Source organism: Eschrichtius robustus, unplaced genomic scaffold (assembly GCF_028021215.1).
Source record: "Eschrichtius robustus isolate mEscRob2 unplaced genomic scaffold, mEscRob2.pri scaffold_797, whole genome shotgun sequence".
Taxonomy (NCBI): domain Eukaryota; kingdom Metazoa; phylum Chordata; class Mammalia; order Artiodactyla; family Eschrichtiidae; genus Eschrichtius; species Eschrichtius robustus.
In genome coordinates this window covers 1-21,840 of record NW_027175676.1, presented here as the reverse complement: position 1 = coordinate 21,840, position 21,840 = coordinate 1, and the positions used below count along the sequence as shown (strand labels likewise).

The window sequence follows — 21,840 nt, the reverse complement described above, 5'->3', positions numbered from 1 at the left end:
TCAAAGTCCCAAGATGTAGATGTCTGGCTGTAACTGGTGGTGAGGATTCTTCACCGTGCTCCCTTGACATCCTCCTAAGACCCAGAACTACACTCAATATGCAGATGCATCAGACATGGGCTCTGTGCCTCAAGGGCAGAGATACAGACTCTAAGACAATCCCTGCTGTCTGTGACCCTAGAGGCCATACCATCTGACCTCCTCAATTCAAACTTAGAAATGGGGAACTTGAGATACAGATAAATGAAGTGAATGCTTATTAGGTACTAAAACTAGCTGCCAGGTTAAAGAAAATGATTCATTTCCTGTTTAACCAGAGATTGTTTCAGAAAAGTATGTTTGATGCCCAGTTTATTTATCCACTGGCTATGCTTAAGTTATTGAGAGATTTAAAATCTCTGCATTTGTTTTTGATCTGCACTTTCAGATAGTAAATAACATACTGAGTAGCTCAGTCTTGGCTGGCCCAAGATCACTAAATGCCCAGTGATGGCTTTGTATTTGAAAGTCTTAAACAATAAGCTGCCAGGTGATCATCTACCTGCCAACTACTCCCACATACTAGCAACTCATTTTCTGTCTGACTTGTCTTGGGATGGATACTGTACCTTGGCCACCTTCAAGTGTTTCTTCATTTGCTTGATGGCATCATTAACTTCTTCACTCGGAGGAAGTGATTGAGAATTACTGGCACCCAGGGAAAATCCACCGTACCTAAAAGAACAGCCTGATATTAAAACACAGGCGGTGTGGGATCCAATAACATTCAGCAGCAGACACCACGTAAGTATGTAATGCTTCATTTAGATGAACTGCCTGTTCAAAGTAGGACCCAAGTAAGACTCAGAGAAAGTTTCACCTTGGCCTCCTCTAATGGATTCTGGCAATCTCTTAACTCTTCTGTCTCCTGCCCAAGTGGGAGGGACCTGGGTCTGATTATACATAGAGTGAGACATCTGAGATGTTGAGGAAAGAATGCTCATCCATCTCACAGATGCTCCTCCCACCCCTGGTGGCTCTGGCCTGAACGTGGGTCTCCAGGCAAGCAGATGGGAAGTCAGGACGAGCAGTGAAGACACTGACTAGAGAGGCCTGAAAGGGTTTAGAGGCAGGCCGTGGCTCTTCCATAGCAGGAGAACCACGAAAGGTCCTGCAACCGCCCTGCTCAGTTACTCAGTAAGTCCTGGCTCTTGGAGAAAAGGCAAAGAAGGAAGACGGGAGGCAGGGACAAAGAGCCAAGTTTTGAGGCAGCCATGTAAGGTATCTCATTTCTCGTGAGAACTGAGGGACTTCAAGGATCCTTCCTTCTTTTCTTCCCCAGTCCCATCTGCTCCTTCAAAACTTAGAGGGATATGGGCAGGGGTGGAGGTGGAGGGTGGGTCGGAGACAGCCTGACTGCAGCACAGGAGAGAATGATTCTTGCTATCCTGATGGAACTCTGGAACTCTGTTTTCTAATAGAAACATTGTTAATTAAAAAAAAATCAGAGGGATAAATGAGTTGAAATAGAATGAACATAGATGGTTTCGATGCCTCTTATTTCATCTAAGACCTCCTTGGTTATTCCAAAGACCTGAAAAATTGTCCTTGAGTCACTAGGACTCCTAGGAATTTGATTTGGTAAGTTTAACTAGCATAGGTTTTCCCTCAAAACATCGTGCTTCCTGTCAAGTCCCTAGAGACCCACAAGGAACTTCTAAATCTCCTCAAGGACATCAGTGTGCCAAATATTCCAAAGGCCTCTGAAGTGGCAGCTGGGCACTGAGCAGAAATGCTAAAGGCAAAACAATCCCTAAACTAACAACTTCCCGGGATCCAAGAAAACTGCATCAAAATCATCCTCCTGAAATTTAGGAGTCAAGGAAAATGAAAAGAAGGCACAGCGAGGTCAACTTACCTAAACTCGTTCACCCAAATCTTGTTCTTTAAGCTGCAGAAGGCCAAAGACAAAGAAACCAGAAATCAGTGCAAAGAAACATTGATCCTATTCCTGATGATGCAAAAGGAGTAAATATCTACTTGAGGATACAACAAAGGGACAGAAATAACCCTATGGTCAGGCTGGTGCTGTAGGGTCTTGTCAATGGAAAGAAGTCCTAGTCAGCATGTCTTTTCTTCTCCCCATATTAAAACCTTATTATTTATATGAAGGTCATGCCTTATATTAAGAACAACTCAAAAACCAACAGAGGTGATTAAACTAGAAACTTTTTAAAATTCAAAATAATAGGTCAATTATGGATGACATATGGAGAGGTTATGCCTCTTTCTTGGAAACTCACAGTAACTGTCATTCAAGCATACCCTTGTCATTAAAAGTCACTAGAACTCCTAACTTAGGGGACCAACTAACCAAGCTGATAGGAAGGAAGCTAGAACAAACATTTTCTGAGCATCAACTAAATACAGCAGTCCCCCTTTATCTGGAGGGGATACATTCCAAGACCCCCAGCGGATGCCTGAAACCATGGATAATACCGACCCCTACATATACTATGTTTTATCCTATGTCTCCTGTTAATTTCTTTGAAGGTCAATAGGGCCACTATTGTGTAAAATAAGGGTTACATGAACACAAGTACTGTAATACAGTGACAGTCAATCTGATAACCAAGAGGGCGTGTGCAGGTAGTATTTATGGCACGGATATGCTGGACAAAGGGACGATTCCCATCCCAGGCCCCAGGAAGCTATATGGCTCTTCCAAGGCTCCAGAGCCAAGACAGGCCGTTAAGTTGGGCCAGGGCTCTCTTTATAATGCCATGTATTATCATTCATTCCATCCATGAGAGGTACTTCACATGTATCATTTCATTTAATCCTCATGACAAACTAATAAGAGCAACATTATTATCACATTTTATACAACCTAAGGCTTTAATAGGATAACTGGCTGCCCGTGGTCAAAAACGCTAATAAGCAGCAGAATTAGAATTTGAATCCAGATTTATTTTCATCCTGGAACCATGCAACCTCAGTCTTGAAGCTGAATGCTCATAATACTTCCCATCATCTTTTCTAGTTTGAAAGAATATCCTAAACTTCCAAAAGACAACATCAGGTCAAAATGTGATGTTCCCCCCCACTACTCAATCTACTATTTTTTTTTGACTTTTACTTCCTCTGATCAGTAATGATTAAGCAGGCGCCAAGTTTAGTAAATAATGACCTTTTGGCTATGATCTGCACATATGTCTTCACCAGATAATCCGAAATGTTTCTTCCCGTCAGGTTCTGAAGGATGTCCGCAGTGTTCTGTTTTCTCTGTTATCACAGAAAAACCAAGTGCATGTGTCTTTATGGGGCAGAATTGGGACAGAAAACAAATCAAGGACAACAATGACACATGTCCCTCAAACATGTACCGCAGTGTGACCGGACTCTGCCCACAGGGCCCAGGCTCTGCCATCAGCCAGCCACCAAGGCCTGGTCCACTCCGCTCTCAGCAGGGCCATTCACTTAACGGCAAGCCAAGCAGAGCCCCAGCAAATTATTCTGAACAACTGTGAAGTATCAGAATAGACCGTGAAGTATCATTCTTTACGGTTACAAAAGGATTTTAGGGAGCAGCACCATTGACTCTGCCTAGTGAATTCTTCTGTTCGTTGGAGTTATACTGATGAAGAGATGAGCTCTTATTTTAAAGAAAGGTAACCAAGAAGGACTGCTTTAAGTTTTCAACACCATTTGAAATTCCTTCTCCTCACCCTGCAACCTGGATGCTGATAAGGCAGCAGAGAGACAGCAAAAGCAAGCCTCTTCCGGAAATCATTCTCAGAAAAAATGGCTCAGAACTGTTTCCCACACTCAGAGTTTCAGAGGATGTCAGGGTTGTAAGGCCCACAGAAGTTTTAGGGGCCAGCCTCCCTAATTCAGCGGTGAGGAAACAGGCCTAGGGACTCAGAGTGGCCTGTCCAAGGTCACCAGCTCATCTGTGGCAGAGGCAGAGATGAAGCTGGGCTTGTCACAGTCTGTCCTGTGACACCAGAGAGCCCACAGTGTGCCTTCCACAGCTCATTGATCCAGAGTGTTGTATTCTGGCTGTACCTCGAACCAGTAAGGAAACTAGGCTGACTTCAAAAGAGAGAAGGAGGCTAAGCTCCCTCAGATACAGGAACAATGTGCTCCAAGCCCCCTCCTCTCAAAACTCACATGCTTTTCCCTATGACAAGAATCAAGACTGAAAGAGACCCTCCTGACACGGCAGGTCACCCATGCCTTCTCCCCAAGCCCACCCTGCACCCCACCTGAACGGTCACACCCTGAAAGTGACTCACTTGTGGAGGAGGCAGCCCCCCAGCCCCCAGGGGACACACGGGCAGCATCTTCTTGATTTTGTCGCTGCTACACTGGCAGGTGGGGGAGGGGTTCTCCATCGTCCAGTTCCCATTTCTGAAGAGGTCCGTGATGGTCTGGGGGACTGGGGTGGTGGTCCACTCCTTCTCCCCCACCGAGCAGGGCATGTCTCTGCAAAGGGACATCAAAGGTAGGATCACCCAAGAGGGCCTGGCCTCTCCTATTGCCTCAGAGCACAGGACCAATCAATAACAACTGCAAACATGCATCTATCCCCTCACCTTTTGGTTATTTGATGCACCCCTCCCCGCTGCCATAGGCTTGTAAGCTGCAGACTCATTTTACGGTTAGGGGTAATGGAACACAAAGAGGGCCTAAATACTCATATACTGAACTCAAGTCAATCCAGTCTACCGCCCATGTCTTCACTCAACAAACATTCACTGAGCAGCTACTATATGCCAGACACTGTTCTGCATATTTGAGAGTCTGGGTGAATACGAAAAAGTCCCTACCTTCAAGGAGTTTGCAATCCTATAGAGAAACTTTACAGTAAACAAATAATTATATCACTTAGCCAAAAATAAAGCAGTGCATGAGGAGAAGAGTGACTACGCTCCCTGAGAAGGTGATAACTTCTTCCAAGGCATAAACGATTAGGAAAAACAAGCCAGGAAAAGATTTGGAGAGAAAGAACACTATAAGCAAAGGCAATAGAAAGTGTAGGTACAAAGTCCCACAAAAGAAATGAGCTTTTATGTTTAAGGAACAACAGGAAGGCAGTGGGGCTGGAATGTGATGAGCTACGAGGGAGAGTGATGGGAGATGAGGAGGAGAGGGAGGCAGGAGTCATAGGACATAGGCCTGGGAAGGAGTCTGCATTTTATGCTCAATGTGCTGAAACTTGGTGGAGAGTGTCAGGATTCACTTTATGTTTCAAAATGAGTAGAGAATTGGGAGGGGTGCAGTTAGTAGGGGTCAGAGTTTTTGGTACATGAAGAGCTAGGTTGTTTGCAAGCACCCCAGGTGACCAAAGACAAGGCCTTTATGCCTGACTTGAGTTCTAAATTACTGTGTAACCATCAACAAGTCACTTGCCCTCTTGGAGCTTATTTTCACCATTAGCAAAATAAAAGTGTAAATTTACTTCTCTCAACAAAGTATTTCTAGTGTCCCTTTCATTTTCAAAATTATACAATTTAATGCATTTATTTCTGAGAAATTTATCCTTAAAAAAGTGAAAGATTCCAACGATGCCCCTGGTTCTAATATTCTGGGGGTTCAGTGCAGAAATTAATCTGAGTGATTAATTCTATGGGAAAGTACTATAATGAGATTCTCTCATTTAATTATTCTTACAACCCTAGATAGTAGTTTAATTATCACCAATAACAAACAAGGTAACAGAGGCTCAGAGAAACTGAGTAACTTATCCAAGCTTACACAGTCAATAAGTACCAGAACCGGAATTCAAATCCAGGCCTGTATGCTCCAAACTCATATACTTTATATCACTCACACAGTCTGTCGAGAAGAATCTATGCAGACTCCTTCCCTTGATTTTATAGAGACAGAGAAGTCACATACAAAGAAGCAGGAATCAGCATGCCATGAATTTCTTACTAGAAGCTATAATACAATGGAGAATTGCCTTTGAAATTATAAGGAAAAATTATTTCCAATGTAGAATTTTATGCCCAACCAACATATGAATCAAGAGGTTTGGTAGAATAAAACGTTTTTTGAAATTCAAGTCTCAAAAAAAAAAAGCTACCAAATCCTGGCAACAGGAGGTCCAACACAAGGCAAACGAGATCCCCCAGGATATCAGTGAGAGGAGATCCCAGAATTACTACCATGCTGTCTTAAAAAACAATTAGCCCACAGTGGAGCAAGAGAACAAAGGACCCCCGAAAGATAATGCCAGAAGATGAAACTGATAAGCTGATTAATGGGTTTAATCATATTGAGAGGAAATTTATTTAGGCAAAGAATTGGGTGATTAATAAGTGATGGGGGGCTTCCCTGGTGGCGCAGTGGTTGAGAATCTGCCTGCCAATGCAGGGGACACGGGTTCGAGCCCTGGTCTGGGAAGATCCCACATGCCGCGGAGCAACTAGGCCCGTGAGCCACAATTACTGAGCCTGCGCGTCTGGAGCCTGTGCTCCGCAACAAGAGAGGCCGCGATAGTGAGAGGCCCGCGCACCGCGATGAAGAGTGGCCCCCGCTTGCCACAACTAGAGAAAGCCCTCCCACAGAAACGAAGACCCAATGCAGCCATAAATAAATAAATAAATAAATAATAAGTGATGGGTATAATGAAAATAATAGAAACAAATGAAAAAGAAATAGTCACTCTCCGATTGATGAAGATCATAAGTTTAAGCCACAAAGCAGTGGCTTAAGCTAGAAAAATTTTCCCTTGTAAAAAAGAAGTCCAGAGATAGGCAGTTCAGGGCTCCTAGTATGGTGCTCCATGGTGTCAGAACCTAGGCTGTTTCTCTCTTGTTCTGCCATCTTCAGCATGTGGTTTCTACCTCATAGTCCAAGAACTCAAGCCATTACTCCACATTCCAGCAAGTAGAAATAAGAAAGAAACAAAGAGGGCAAGAACCGCTCCTGCACTGCTTTAAGACCACTTACAGTAGGTCATAAATGCATTAACACATCCCATTGGCCAGGAGTTAGTCACATGGCTGCACCAAGCTGCAAGGGTTCTATTGCTAATTTTCAAAAAGGGTGGGGTGGGAGAAGAATGGCTATTGGGAAATAGCTAGCAGTCTCTGCTTCCTCCCTCCAGCACTTTGTATTCTCCATATCCTACTTGTTTTTACTCATTGTATTTATTAAGCCTTGACATATTTTTCCTTCATTTGTTTTTGTTTCCGCTAACCTAGAAGCTCCAAGAGAACACGAACTTTGACTTTTGTTCACCTCTGCACCCCAATTTTCGGAAAAGTGCCTGAAGCATAAAGGAGTTTAATTAATATGGGTTGAATGAGGGAATCAATTGTGAATTCTAGGGGGGAAAAGCCTCAGAAAATAAATCTAAACATAAAGATCCAGTCCAGGTACAGATGATGCTTTTTTGTCTTGCTTGGTTAGAAATGGATGCCCATCAACTAGAAAAACTGACTCATCCCCCTCTGGAATTACTAACTTTAAAAAGCCTCCCTTCCTCTCAACAGATAATTCAAAAGTCTTTGCAAAGGCACAACCAAATACAACCACAGACAATAGCCTTGTAATAATTCCCTAGTCTTAACAGTATAAGCAATATTACTTCAATGTGTGCATGAGTGTAATGGTTGTGTAATTGGATTTAGTGTGTGTATTTATATGTTTGGAAGGTAATGTAATTAGTAATTATGTAAACATCAATATAATCAAATTAATAACGTTACAATTAACTATTCTTAATGTAAGCATTATCAGATGCAGGAAAGGAAGTGTATTTTGGGGTAGTGGTATGTAACAGACCTAAATCCTCATTTTCCAAGCAACAGACACTATCTATAACTGAAAATATCAAGAAACACCAGAAAATGCATATAATGACATTTACGTAATAATAAACAAGCTCTACAAGCAACAGCTGAAAATGTTTAAAGTAACTACTCTGGGGACCAATTTCAGGAATAAGAAGGACAAGATCAGAGGTCTGCTGTTTTGCTTTTAAGGCTTAAAAACTGTTTGATTCAAACTATATATATTTAAATTTGAATTTTCGAATCTAGTTCGGGGCCCCCATTCCTCTGAGCGCCTGAGAAATACAATCTATACCATTATTAGGAGCCTTACAAGGACATACTGGGGGTGGCAATAGGGAGAGAAAATGCACTTAATGAACAAAAGGGAAGAATCACTAGTCTTTAGCTACACGTGAATCACCCGACTAAAACTGACCGCTGCAAACACGTGCGCGATTTAAAATGCAAAGCATGACACACACACGCATCCATACTGCCTTCCCAATGGTCATACACACTCTCATTCTACACACGAACTTTTACTGATTGTATGCAAGAGCTCTTGGAGATGAGGCGATGTGTCCAGACAGGTGGCACAGGAACGACCTCAGCATTCAGCTAATTCTAATATCACTCTTGACGATGGGGATAAGAACGTTTGGGGAAACAAAGGAGCCAGGAAGGGCCAGAGGTCACACCAAAGGCGTCTGGGGCCGGCCCCGGGCGGACGCCTTACGCACTGGGCTCCCCGGCCGCGCCCCAACCCCGGGCGTGAGGCGGAGCTGACCCGCGGATCCCCGCCCCGAGCCTGCGTCCGGCAGTAGTGCAGACGCCGCTCTCTGCTAGTCGGGGAGCCAGAGGAGGAGGAGTTTAAGGAAGAATCCCGGTCGCTGCCCTTCTCAGCGGTCGAAGCCGCGCCATGCTTGCCCTCGGAAAGAGCCTGACTAAGGCTCTGGCCGCTCGGACCCTGGCGCCTCAGGTACCCGCCCCGGGGACGCGCCCAAAATGATCCCTGGGAGAGGGGAGGGGAGGGGAGGAGGGAGGGGGAGGGGCACCACGCGGCTCGCGCTCCCTGACCTGGGAGCCTTGTGCTGCTGCCTTCTTGTAGAGCAAGTCCCAGCACCTGGAAGCGAGGACCCTGGAGCGCGCAGGAGGAGAAAGGGTGCCCTTAGGGGAAGACTGGCTGCCTGTGTCGCCTACGGCCGGCTCGGGAACAACCGTGGACGGGGGGCTTTTCTAGCCTGGGTGCCCGGCGGCCTTGAGGCCACCCCTGAAGCGCCAGCTGCTGCGTTCTTGTCGCCCCGCGCCTTTGGGCTCGCCGCGCTGGTCCCTGTGCCACGCGCTCGTACAGCCTATTCTATTGACTTTTGACAAGCCACAAGCCCCTCTAGACTGAAGGGTGAAGGAGAAAAAGGTCAGCCTGACACTAGCAAGAGAACGGGCCTCCCCCTTATACATGAAGTAAAACTTCTGAGCATTTTGCAGAGAACCTCAGAGAGGGGCCCAGGGTACAGGTGGTGCAGCCTCTGCCCAGCTGCCACTGTCTCCTGCAGTCAGTGCGCAAGTCACGCAGGGTCGAGAACTTCCTAGAAAATATGATGATGACAACCTCATCAAAGTTAAATGAGAAATGATGAATTGGGAGATTGGGATTGACATATAAAAAATAATAATAATTAAATAAATTTAAAAAGTTAAATGAGAAGTGTACAAAATAGATTTTTGTGACTCGGCCTTAACTGTGGTGGCTTGTCCTATTTTGTGAATCTAAGCTAGAGACGTTTTGTTGTTGTTTTTTGATGTTTAGGTTTGTACTCCTTTCTCAAGCAATAGGACAAGAAGGGGATTTACGTAGAGACTGACTTCCTGTAAAGACTAAAGAGGAGCCATAATGGCCCCTTCACTCAAAATTAGCAATACAGCCTTTATACTGATCCTCTCTACTGGGGCAGGGCCAAAATTATTCCTTACAACTCTATTCTGAACTTTGACTTTACTAAATGTCGATCAAACGCTCTCTTATAGGTGACTTGGAAGTTATTGCTGCTGAAAATGAGCCCTGACATGAATATAAGGGAGCTTGAAGTACTCATGATTCTTCTCCCAGCACAGTTCTAGTTTCTGCCCTACAACAAAAATCACCTCCCCAGAGCACACACATACTTATCTCAACTGCTGTTTAACCTTTCCCTGGGCTTCCTTTGTTACTTGTTTCTTTCTCTTGTGAAAGATAACAAAATTATGTGCCTTGACCACATACTTGTTTCCAAGTATCAATACAAATTCCTGAAAAATCAACTAAAAAAGCAACTGTTACAAATACCCCACTGGCTCCTTTTCTGATATATTTTATTTATAATACTTATTAAACTAGTATACCAGGCAGTTGTTTATTTGTGTAATATTGTCTTATTAGAATTTGGTTAAAATGACACAAAAAAACATGTCCACCAAAAGTAGGAGTAGCTGGCTGCAGTTGTTTTTGGTGGGAATACCTGCTTTCTTTGTAAGCTTAGACACTTGGGCAATAGGAATATAACTCATAGGGGACATGAGGGGAATGAACTCAAGTAGATAATTATAAATATGACATTATGCACAATGAAATCACATATATAGGCAACTGTGTGTTATAACCAAAAATATGTCAGAGAAAGGAGCCTACTGGTTTCATTTGACATATCAGCTGGTCAACATAAGCCCCAAATTTGCCCATAGCTTTGTTTGTACCAACATTTGTATTAGATAATTCTGATTAATCAGCTTCAGGAATTGGCACATGATATCCAAAACTGCAATAACATGAAATTGTAAACACAAATGCCATATGAGTGTGTGTGTATACATGTGTGCATATACGTATTTACATACACACACATTTACATTCAGAGGGGATAATTTCTGGCAGGTAATTTCCTACCTAAAGTTAAGTTCACTAAGACTCAGAAGATTAAACACAGCAAAAATGTATATAGTGACCATACCTCTAATACAAAAAGAACTAATGGTTCTTAAGGGATAGTTCCATCAACTTAGTATAATTGGATGGATTAAATGCCCTTCTTCACACTGCATCTATAATTAAACCTAATAATGATTCAGACAGTTCTGACCTGTTGATTTCTCCTTTATAGAATTCATACAGTCTACCACCGTGTTATAGTGCAATTTAATAGATTATGGATTCCCTTTAGCATTAGTTACATTCCAGTTCTATTATTTACCAGTGATGTACTTCATTGAATTTGGAAAATACTTTGACCTGAATTGAAACTTACATTTTTAAAAAAAACCTAAAGAAGGTTTTTCTGCAAGTAAACGTATTTCCATCATTCCTGCCAGAACACCTGTATATTCTATAAAGTTCATTTACATATATAACTGTAACACATACAGTATTGACTAAAGATAGAATATTGGATAAATAAGGTAAACCATTTGTAATTAATTAGAATCCTAGTTGTAGTTCTTGGATAAAGGACTCTCATTAAGACCCTAGTGCCTTCTTATGATTAACTTTTCATGAAAAGGTGGCTAAGGGACCCCTGCTAGGAAGCAGTATTTGTATATTCAGCACACTTAAGAGTACTTATCTTTATTGACATCTCTCAGCAATTCTAAGGAGAGATAACAACAGAGGTACAAACATGGAGTATGAGTCTAATGAGTGTCCCTTCTTTGCAGATTCAGATTTGGTTGTAACATATTATAAGCCTTAAGGTCCCCAAATACTTAAATTTGCCTTATGTTTCTTCAGGTGTGTTCATCTTTTGCTACGGGCCCCAGACAATACGATGGAACGTTCTATGAGTTTCGTACTTACTGCGTTAAACCTTCAAAGATGAATGAGTTTCTGGAAAATGTTAAGAAAAACATACATCTTCAGACAGCTCACTCTGAATTGGTTGGATCCTGGAGTGTAGAATTTGGAGGCAGGATTGATAAAGTGTTTCATATTTGGAAGTATGGTATGATTTTTCCAGCCTAAGTATTCAGTATAGATTTTCACTCTTTTGAATGTTACAATACACTTACCTCTTGGGTCTGTGTTACTATAAATACACACAGGTTAAATTCAACTTTTAAAGAGAGGAACAACAAATACAACAACAACACAAAATGAATTCAGTGATTACTCCTCCCACTGGTACCTCTAACAACTTTTGCCCAAATTCCTATGCATCATCATTGGGAAAGTGTGACATCTCGTATTTCAAATCATGAAATTGTGAACTAGCCTTTAATGCTCAGAAAGAACATAGAATGGTTTATTGTATAGATCATTTATGAAAAATTTAAAGCATTGATTGCAAGAGCCCAAGTGGGTAAAGATAATAAAAGGGAGAGTTATTTTTTCTTATTGTTGAATCTGCAACTGGACATCAGGATTTTAGTAGAAACAATTCAGTATTTCTAATTTAGTTTAGTTGAGGTTCATGGGGATAATAGTTAACTTCCAGGCCTCACCCAACTCAGACTGAATAATTTGTTAAATTTAGGGAACCACTTTTGTTTTTGTACCCCAAGGTTTCAGGGAATTCACTATCATTACACTGCTCTAGGGAAGTGAAGGCAAAGGAATTAGAATTCTCCCCATATTGAAGTTGACTTACTGCTGGTTTAGTAGACAACGAAGAACAGGTTACAGGAATCCCCAGATTGTTACTCCAGTGTCCAATCTTTCTGAAGTCCACATAGGACTTGACGATATCCAGAGAACTTTTAGTAATTTCATTTAGTGTCTGGTCATCAAGTTAAGAGTCATTAATAGTGTCCAAAGTTAATATTCATCACATACTTTATTGTGAAAAGTGCTCATTCTATATTTAACATGGCCATAGTTTAGAGGATTTCCCTGTTGTAATAGGACAAACCCCATTAAAACACAATTTATGCTTTAATGTGCAACAAGGAGAATTATGTCCCATTAAGAAAATTACTAGTAAGATCATGATATAACTTACTTAAGCTCTAAGATAGATGTTATTCCTTATCTCTAGCATAAACCATAGAAAACTCTTTTACCATTAACCTTAGGCCCTAATAATAAATATAGTGCTAGGCCTATACGTTATTAAATGTATATACCTGTTTGGGTAACAGAAGAGAAACAGTACTGGGTAAAAAGAATGGGTGTCAATAAGTAAGAGAATTAGCACTGTTTCTTTGGAAGCTGTTTGTTCAAAGAGGCTGAAAAAGCAAATCTTAATTTCATTTGTTAAATTTAATTCAGTTGTACCTTGACCTGACTACCCACCACCAGCACTACCGAAGAAACAGTCTTTCTCTAAACTAACACTATAACTTAAATGCCTCAAATAATATGAATAAATAATATATACGGAGTACTCACTTGGTGCCAAACATTGTTCTAAGCTCCCTTCATATACCAATTCTTTTAATCCTCAACAACAGCCCTGGAGGTAGCTACTATATCATTATCCCTATTTCACAGAATAAGAGACAGGCACAGAATGATCCAATAACTTACCTAAGTCTCACAACTACCTACTAAATGGTAGCACCTATAAAGCCCATTATTATATGACATCATTGGTTGTTTACGTTGCCACTCCCCTTTTAGACCATGAGCAACTAACTACATATGTTGGTATCTCTAGTGATATAACACATTGTCCTTATGTGGCCTCAATAAACATTTGCTAAATTGAATGAAACCCAGAAAAAGTACAGGTGATTTTATTTTTTTATTGATGTATAGTTGATGTACAATATTATATATGTTAAAGGTGTACAGGTGATTTTAAATCAAACAATTTTATTTTTCTTACTCCTGTTATTCCCATAGACAATTTTGCTCAGCAAACTGAAGTTCGGAAAGCCTTGGCCAATGATAAGGAATGGCGAGAACAATTACTCGTTCCAATTTTGGGTCTTACTGATAAACAAGAGAGTGAAATTACTTATCTGGTGCCATGGTGCAAATTAGAAAAACCACCCAAAGAAGGTAAGTTCATCTCTCTAAATTACATTGAATTTTAATGAAGAACATACTTAAGATTTTAAAGCTATAAAAACTAAAGTTCCATAGGAAAAAATAATCCTTCGTTTTATATCGGAATATATTGTGATTATAGAGGTAAAAATGAATTTGAGCTCTTTGCTTACCATTAAAACAATGAGCCTTAAATAATGAAATTTTTTCCAATTTGGAAAAACTGTTAAAGTTTAGATATGAATATGAAATACATGGGAAGAAATCTTGAGAAGTTGGGGATCTGGAACATAGAACACATGTATAGGTAGGTAAAGGATAATGTACGATATTTTCTCATAATTTAGTATTATTTTTTACACAAATTACAGTTAATCTAAAAACAGTAAGTATATCTTTGCTTGTAAAACTGGGGGGAATGGATTAATTTAAACTGGTAAGCTGAATTACTGTAGTTTAACTTTTTTGTTTTCCTCTTATTTCTCAGTTTGAAAGTAATTATTAAAATTTATCTTCTTGCTGATTTCACTTTCTTACTGACTTAAGGGAAATATTTACCTCAACCTAATTTTAAACAAAAGGCAGACTTTTTAAAAGCATAAACTAATTTTTCTTTCCCCCATAATCTCAACTTCGTAGTGTATCTTAGATGACAAGAGATTTGAAATGTCTTATTTGGATCCTATCCACCAGGACCTCCCCTCAGCCTTCAGCACTGTCTACGTGAACTTAGTGGCTCCTAGAACAGTGTCACATCTTGGTTATCTGCCTCTGTTGTTTATAATTCTTTAGTTGCTTTGTACTTTTTTTCCTTTTACTTCTCAAATCTACTTGTTCCCTAGTTTCTTTTTTTCTACCTGCTCCATACTTCTGACCAGAAGATAAACTGATTTTCAAGTGTTTACCTGGATATTTAGGAATAATAAAACCACCTTCTTCATTTTTTTTCCCCTCAAAATCTCACATATCACTTTGGGTCCTTTGTTTGCTGGCTGTTCCTGTTAGAAATGGAAACCTGTAGGGGGAAATTATACAAACAAAAAAGTGTTTCCTCTCAGAATTGGAAAGAAGGAAATATATGAGATCAGAAAATACTTTTCTTATTCATTTCTTACCTAGAATTAGACTCAGGCAGCTCAAAAATCCTAATCCTATCATAAATTCTCAATATTTGTTTAAATAACTAATTTTATAGATTAAAAATCGTTGATAAGAGCTTAATATAGCTTCCTTGTTCTTTGTTCTCTATGATAAGCTTAATAACTCACCCTTAAACATGGAGAAAGACTTTCTAAACATAAAAGCTAGGAAAAATGCAAGAAATGCAAAGAAATCATAAATATGTATACATAAACATTTTTATGTTTGATCCTCCAAATCTGTATATGTAGATTAGCCTTCCACTGGAACCACACTAACCTGATGAGAAATTTCTTGAATATCTTTTATAAAGTAATTATTTTCTCTCTATTCCAGGAGTCTACGAGCTGGTAACTTTTCAGATGAAACCTGGTGGGCCAGCTCTGTGGGGTGACGCATTTAGAAGAGCAATTAATGCCCATGTCGACCTAGGCTACTCAAAACTAGTTGGCGTTTTCCATACAGAATATGGAGCACTCAACAGAGGTATAGTTGTCCATTTCTTCTATGAAATTTAAAGTGTACTGGTGACCTACTAAGTTCCTCCAATATTTTGTCACTGTTTTTGATTATGCCATATATTTAATTTTTATTGCCAAATATTTAGGGTTTTTTGTCATTTTAAGGGTTGAAAATACCTGTTTTACATACTATTTATTTAGAATGTTAACCACTTATGAAGGCTTTTCCAAATGTTGAACTGCTGTCTTCCATGATACATCAAAATGATAAAATTAAAAAACTGCAAGGAGCCTAAGAAAAATCTGTTCATCTTGTTTTTCCTCTAAATATATTTTTATTGATTTTTAAAAATAACATTACTTGGGATAGAGTGTTTGTCTCTGAATGAAAAAGTAATACATATTTTTACAGAGACTAAATATCATGGCCACGACCAAAGGTGGAAAAAAAACATTTTCCACTACTTAGAGATAATACTGTTAACATTTTGGTCTTTCTATTCCTGTGTCATTCATATATATGTAGGTGAATGTATATATGTGTATACATATATATTCATATTCATATATATGCTAGAAATAATGCATATGCATGATTAATGACTTCCTAACACTCCACTGAGAGTAACATACGGCAGACAGATAGATAGTACATATCTTTATTTAATAAACACCTATTTGAGGCTTTTAACGTTAAATTTGAAAGTTACTGCAATCAGAATTTCACATTTTTTTTTTTTTTGTCAGAAAGATATTTGCCATGTATTTCTTCTTTAGGTCTTTTTTTTGTTTGGTTTTGGTTTTTTTGGCTGTGTTGGGTCTTCGTTTCTGTGCGAGGGCTTTCTCTAGTTGTGGCAAGCAGGGGCCACTCTTCATCGCGGTGCGCGGGCCTCTCACTGTCGTGGCCTCTCTTGTTGCGGAGCACAGGCTCCAGACGCGCAGGCTCAGTAGCTGTGGCTCACGGGCCTAGTTGCTTCGCGGCATGTGGGATCTTCCCAGACCAGGGCTTGAACCCATGTCCCCTGCATTGGCAGGCAGATTCTCAACCACTGCGCCACCAGGGAAGCCCTTCACAGAGTTTTTTGTGGCAAACTCTAGAAAATGCAAGTATAGTTCATCTGGAAGGATAAATGACCAAGAATAGCTAATTCATTACTTCCGTCTGCCTCCTCAACTTCCTTACTTGAATGTCCAGTGGACATCTCAAACCTAACATATTCAAAACTGAGCGTCTGATCTTTACCCAGAAATTTAACTTCTAGTAATATATCCTAAGAAAAGAATCCGAATATACCGAAAAAAATATTTTCAAGCTGGAAAATATATGAAGAGGAGAAAAATTATGAAAATTATTAGCTGTCTATCTCATACCACATGCTAAAATAAAATTCAAATGGATTATAGATTTCAACGTAGAAGAAAAGAAGTCATAAAATTACTAAAATAAAATATAGATTTTTTTTTCGGCTGTATCAGGTCTTAGTTGCGGCACGCAGGCTCTTCGTTGCAGCGCGCGGGCTTCTCTCTAGTTGTGGTGTGAGGGCTCCAGGGCACGTGGGCTCTGTAGTTTGTGGCACGCGGGCTCTCTCATTGAGGCATGCGAGCTCAGTAGCTGTGATGCGCGGGCTTAGTTGCCCCACGGCATGTGGGATCTTAATTCCCTGACTAGGGATTGAACCCGTGTCCCCTGCATTGGAAGGTGGATTCTTTATCACTGGACCACCAGGGAGGTCCCCCTAGATGCTTTTTTAAAATAATATGGATGAGAACTATACTTCTAAACCAAAACACAAATGAAAACAATGAAGGCAAAAAAATCAAGTGATGAATTTTTTATAAAAAGGCTCAATCTTTCTGCATGCCCCAAGACACCAGAAATGAAATTCAAAAGCAAAAAGAAATGTAAAAACATATGCAAAGGTAGATGTACAGATGACTACTAAATATATATTTAGGAAGACGTAGATTAAGACTATAAGGAGATGCCATTTTCACCAAATAAAGACATACTTATATAGATATAGTACCAGAGAAGCTGGGAAAAAATAAGTACCCCTACTGTGTAGCATATACTGGCTTAATAATTCCCCACCACAAAATTCAGCAATATAAATGAAAAGCCTTAATTTTAGAATTATTTTTGCCAATATTCTAGGAAATATGCATAGTTGTATAGGTGTGTTCAGTTACACAGGAAGGAAATTTGAAAGAATATAAAATATATAGTGGTCACTTGAATGATGAAAATATTTTTTAAGTGGTATTTTAATTTTTATAATGAACATATATAACTTTTATAAGAAAAAACTGAAAATGAGTGTGCACACTTTTTAATCTTAAATTAATTCTCAGTGGAGAAAAGGGAATAAATAGTAATATGCTGAGTATAAATCAGTGCATCATTTCTGGACAACTTATAGTATGTATACTGTACCTATATAAGATATTCCCTTTGGTTCTCTTAATTTTAATTTTAGGAGTTTACATTGAGGAAATAATGAGATCCAGACTGGTTGGGTTTGAATCCCAGCTCCACCGCTTACTAACTTTGTGACTTGGAGTGAGTTACTTAACCTTTCTGTGCCTTACATTGCTCATTGATAAAATAATCATAATCATAACCTACCACCTAGGATTCTTGTGAAGACTAAATGAGTTAATACATGCAAAACGCTTAGAGCCAGGCCTCGAACATAGGAAGCACCCAATAAATGTAAGTAGTGATTTGTCTTTGACATTGTTATTTTTATAAATATACATGATAGGTGCTGCTCTAAGGAAGTTTTTGTCAGCATTGTTTATGATAAGGAAACTTTAGAAACAATGTAGTATGACCCTATGTATATAATATACTTGTAATACACAAACAGACACACATATACATCATATATATCATGTGTCTAATATAAGCATAAACATATACGCTGTGTGCCTATAAATACATAAAAATATGAAAATACATACATATATACATAAATATGGAAAAGATACACCAAAATAGCAAAGTGATGAATTCTGGGTGGTAGGATTAGAAACTATTCCTGCTTTCTCTTTTTGTTTATTTGCATTTTCCAAAATCTATACAACCAACATGTATTACATTGTAATTATTTTTAAATTTTTAAATAATTTAAGTAAAAGAACATTTATTTCAGTATTTTGTAGAATACCACACTATTTTGAATGATATAAATAATCAACAATAAGGGGCTGGTATAAAAAGTTGTTATATCTATGGGACAGAATTCACGTGTTAAAAATTAATAGCATTGTCATAGAAACTTCTCATTGTTGACTTTTTTAAATCAATTACAAAGTATAATATACAGTAAGACGCTAATTTTATATTTCTCATCTTTCAAAAGAAATACAATAAATATTAATACAGGTTTTCTCTGGGTGGTTAAGTTTCAGCTACTTTAATTTTCTTCTTTGCATCAGCCAAATATTCAGTGGTGAGCATAATTTTTTTATAATCTTGCTTTTTCAAAATAAAGTAAAATCCTTCTGTTTCTTCTTCTATAAAACCAGTTTGACTAATTAATTTATAAATTTCTTTCCCAAATCTTTGACTCCTCTGAAATCTTATCACTAACATACTTAGTGCTACCTTTTTGATAATCACTATTTTGATTTAAAGAATAGGACTTTCAGTTTCTGATTAATATTTCTGTCTTTCTTATTTGAGTAATGCCACAGTCTTTACAATCTATTTCTGGTTTATTTATTTCTGCAGTTCATGTTCTTTGGTGGAACGCGAGTGCGGATAGCCGAGCAGCTGGGAGACACCAGTCTCATGAGGATCCCAGAGTTGTGGCAGCTGGTAAGCTATTTCACTAGGTACGAGTTATTCTTAGAACAAATTTCATTTAGTCAACAACTTTATATACCTTCTTATGAATTTTTTTTTTCAGTTCGGGAAAGTGTCAATTACCTAGTGTCTCAGCAAAATATGCTTCTGATTCCTACATCATATCCACCACTGGAATAGTTTTCCACGGACATACAAAGCATTGCATGAACTGCCATAACACGTGTCTGTTAATGGTGCTTAAATTCTTCCAAGAGATTCTCACTTTTATTTGAAGGAGGTGGTAAGCTAATTTGCTATATCCCTTGCATTTTTCAAAAGCTACTCTCTATCCACTGTCACCACCACTTCAGGAAACAGTCTGTTCATTTTCCCCTTGGTATTTCAGTATCTGTCGCACATTAAAAATAGTTGCCATTACTACAGTATCTTGATTTTTCATTTGTTTCAGAATATCTCTTGTTCTCTATTTTGACAACCCTCTGCTTTTATACCATTTTCTTACATACAAATGATTGTTACATTTCCATACCTGTGATAGTATCGTTAAATTATATGCATAAATTATCAACCTTTTCATCATGTCTGTTTTTCTGAGATTATAAAAGTTTTTGTTCAGTAAGGTTTTCTTTATAATACCAGTTGGGATCCATAAAAAATCCATTAAACATTTCTTTACTACAGAAAAGTACAGTATCATCTGTGTCATTTATGTTAATTATGGTTTTTACATTAATAATTAATTACTTGGAAAATAATGTTATTAGGTCCTGGTATTAAAGCACATTGATAACTCATTGGTTTAGGTGCTTGCAGTGTCTTCATTTACAGTTAATTTTACTAATTTTTACTTCATTTTGGATCACTGTTTAATAAAGATACTCGGTCATCTATTTGGTTTTTTTTTTAATTGAAGTATAGTTGATTTACAATGTTGTGTTAGGTCATCTATTTGTTTTGATGAGATTTATAATTATGGAAATGTCTGCCCTAATAAAATCCTACATATACAATCTGATTCTTTTTATTGTGTTTTATATTTTTATCCTCATCTCTGGAGCTATTGTTGTGTTGCCATAAGGTAATGAGACAGTAATAATGTACTATCTTTATTGTAAATATTGTCACCTCAAGTAAATAGCCTGCTAGTAACCTTATAAGAATTTCTTCAGTACCATCACAGACATACTAGGATTTTCTTACAACTTTAGTTTTTATTTTAGTTGAGTGCCTCAGCCTTCTTAAACTAGATTTGGCACTTCTAAGCTCTCCTGGTAGCTTGTACTTACTTACAGCTATGTTATTTTATGTTTCTAACATACTGCAAAAACAATAAATTATGAATTAGCTATCTATGGGAAAACTGAAAAACAGGAAGCACGGTCACCTCTCACTTACCTGGTCCTCAGGAATCTGAAGGACAGATGAGTTCCTAGTAAGGCAAAGAACACCCTGACTCTGAAGGCTAAAATCTATCAGACATGTTAGAAGCATTGGTTTTGAGTTTTGACTACGAGTCTTCCACCTCAGTTTTTTGAAAAGTTGTCACTTAGGGAATGAGGTGGTGGTGGTATGAATTGCAGTCTGTGTGGACGGATTTCCTCTGGCATGAGATCAGCCGTGTGCTTAAGGCCATGTTTGGTCACATGAAAGTGTACAACTGGGTCTGCCTTTTCCTCTTTCATTCATCTTTGAACTAGCTAGAACATTTCCTGGTGATGGCCAGGGGCTCTTTCATCCATCCAATCCAGAGCCCTGATGGAGGTTTATAAAGCAGCAGCAGACCAGCGTTCTTACCATGTCCTAGACAGAACTGGAGAGTCAGTAGAATGATGGGCTTCACTCCGCTGATGAACTACAGGTGCTTCCATTTGCTGACACACCCCTGGACCAGGAACACGACAAAGCTGGCCGGGACAGAGGACATTGCAGAGATGACACAGATGGACATAATTATGTCCACTAACATGTTCTTCTTGCAAAGAGAAAGTCAGTGAGAATCTGAGGGTTCACTGATGCAACTGAGGACTCAATCAAGGCAGACACACACGTGCACACACGCAATATATGAAGAATAGCCCAGGGAAAAATACCTCTTCAATAAATAAAATAAAATTATTTTATTCAGAGTTAAAACATCATTGAGGTGAAAAAACTGACAGTGCAAATGCAAAATTGATTTCTCTGAGTTCATGAAAAAGTCTGGTACCAAAATGAAACTATTGAAAGAGGTCTGAGAAGGAATTTCCTGGCAGTCCAGTGGTTAGGACTCTGCACTTCCACTACAGGGGGCCTCGGTTCAAACCCTGGCCGGGGAAGGCCCGGCCCAAAAATAAATAAATAAATAAATGGAATTTAATTTAATTCCATTTAATTTAGTTTAATTACAAAAAGGTCTGAGAGTAGCCTAATGGGGTTCACTTTGGTTCAGTTTTTGACATTATAAGACCAGCAGGTTGTAAATTCTCACACACAAAAAGGACTGCTTTGGTTTGAAAACTTAATAAATGCAGAAATATTAGTGTGAAGTTACTCAAATAAGTTAAATTCTTCTGGCTGTAAGTAAACTGGAAAACAACAATGTATAGCATATTAATCTAACAGAAACAAAAATTCTAACAGATTCTTGTTATAAGAACGGTCTTATACACCCATTATACAGGGTCATATAGGATTCCTAGTGACCTATACTGATACGCTGTAGGA

At 38.9% G+C, this 21,840-nt stretch overlaps 2 protein-coding genes across 7 annotated transcripts in view; one reads left to right on the top strand and one right to left on the bottom strand.

The window, feature by feature from the left end:
- Window positions 1-21,787, bottom strand: part of LOC137758253 (phospholipid-transporting ATPase ABCA1-like) — a 41,349-nt gene extending 19,562 nt beyond the window's left edge. The window contains exons 1-5 of one of the 2 annotated variants that reach the window (XM_068534441.1): window positions 20,932-21,787; window positions 4,278-4,467; window positions 3,170-3,264; window positions 1,898-1,930; window positions 609-714 (exon numbers count right to left, since the gene is read on the bottom strand). In XM_068534441.1, the coding sequence (XP_068390542.1) occupies window positions 609-714; window positions 1,898-1,930; window positions 3,170-3,264; window positions 4,278-4,463 (420 nt within the window). In that variant the 5' untranslated portion in view covers window positions 4,464-4,467; window positions 20,932-21,787. Of the gene's footprint in view, window positions 1-608; window positions 715-1,897; window positions 1,931-3,169; window positions 3,265-4,277; window positions 4,468-8,303; window positions 8,322-20,931 lie in introns of those variants that run through there. The other variant, XM_068534442.1, reaches the window with a different exon arrangement.
- On the top strand, window positions 8,569-20,147 carry LOC137758255 (protein NipSnap homolog 3A-like). 5 transcript variants are annotated; one of them, XR_011072896.1, is made up of 7 exons: window positions 8,569-8,745; window positions 11,524-11,734; window positions 13,576-13,734; window positions 15,199-15,348; window positions 17,801-17,883; window positions 18,732-18,778; window positions 19,060-19,146. XR_011072896.1 is itself a non-coding variant. In XM_068534444.1 (7 exons), exons 1-7 carry the CDS (start codon window positions 8,686-8,688, stop codon window positions 19,259-19,261), a joined length of 738 nt encoding a protein of 245 aa, XP_068390545.1. In that variant the 5' UTR covers window positions 8,569-8,685; the 3' UTR covers window positions 19,262-20,147. The 5 variants fall into 5 exon arrangements, 3 of the variants coding, with proteins under 3 accessions (XP_068390545.1, XP_068390546.1, XP_068390544.1); XR_011072895.1 differs by having other exon boundaries at window positions 17,801-18,036; window positions 19,060-19,112; XM_068534444.1 differs by lacking the exon at window positions 17,801-17,883 and adding an exon at window positions 19,238-20,147.
- Window positions 21,788-21,840: the final 53 nt, after the last annotated feature.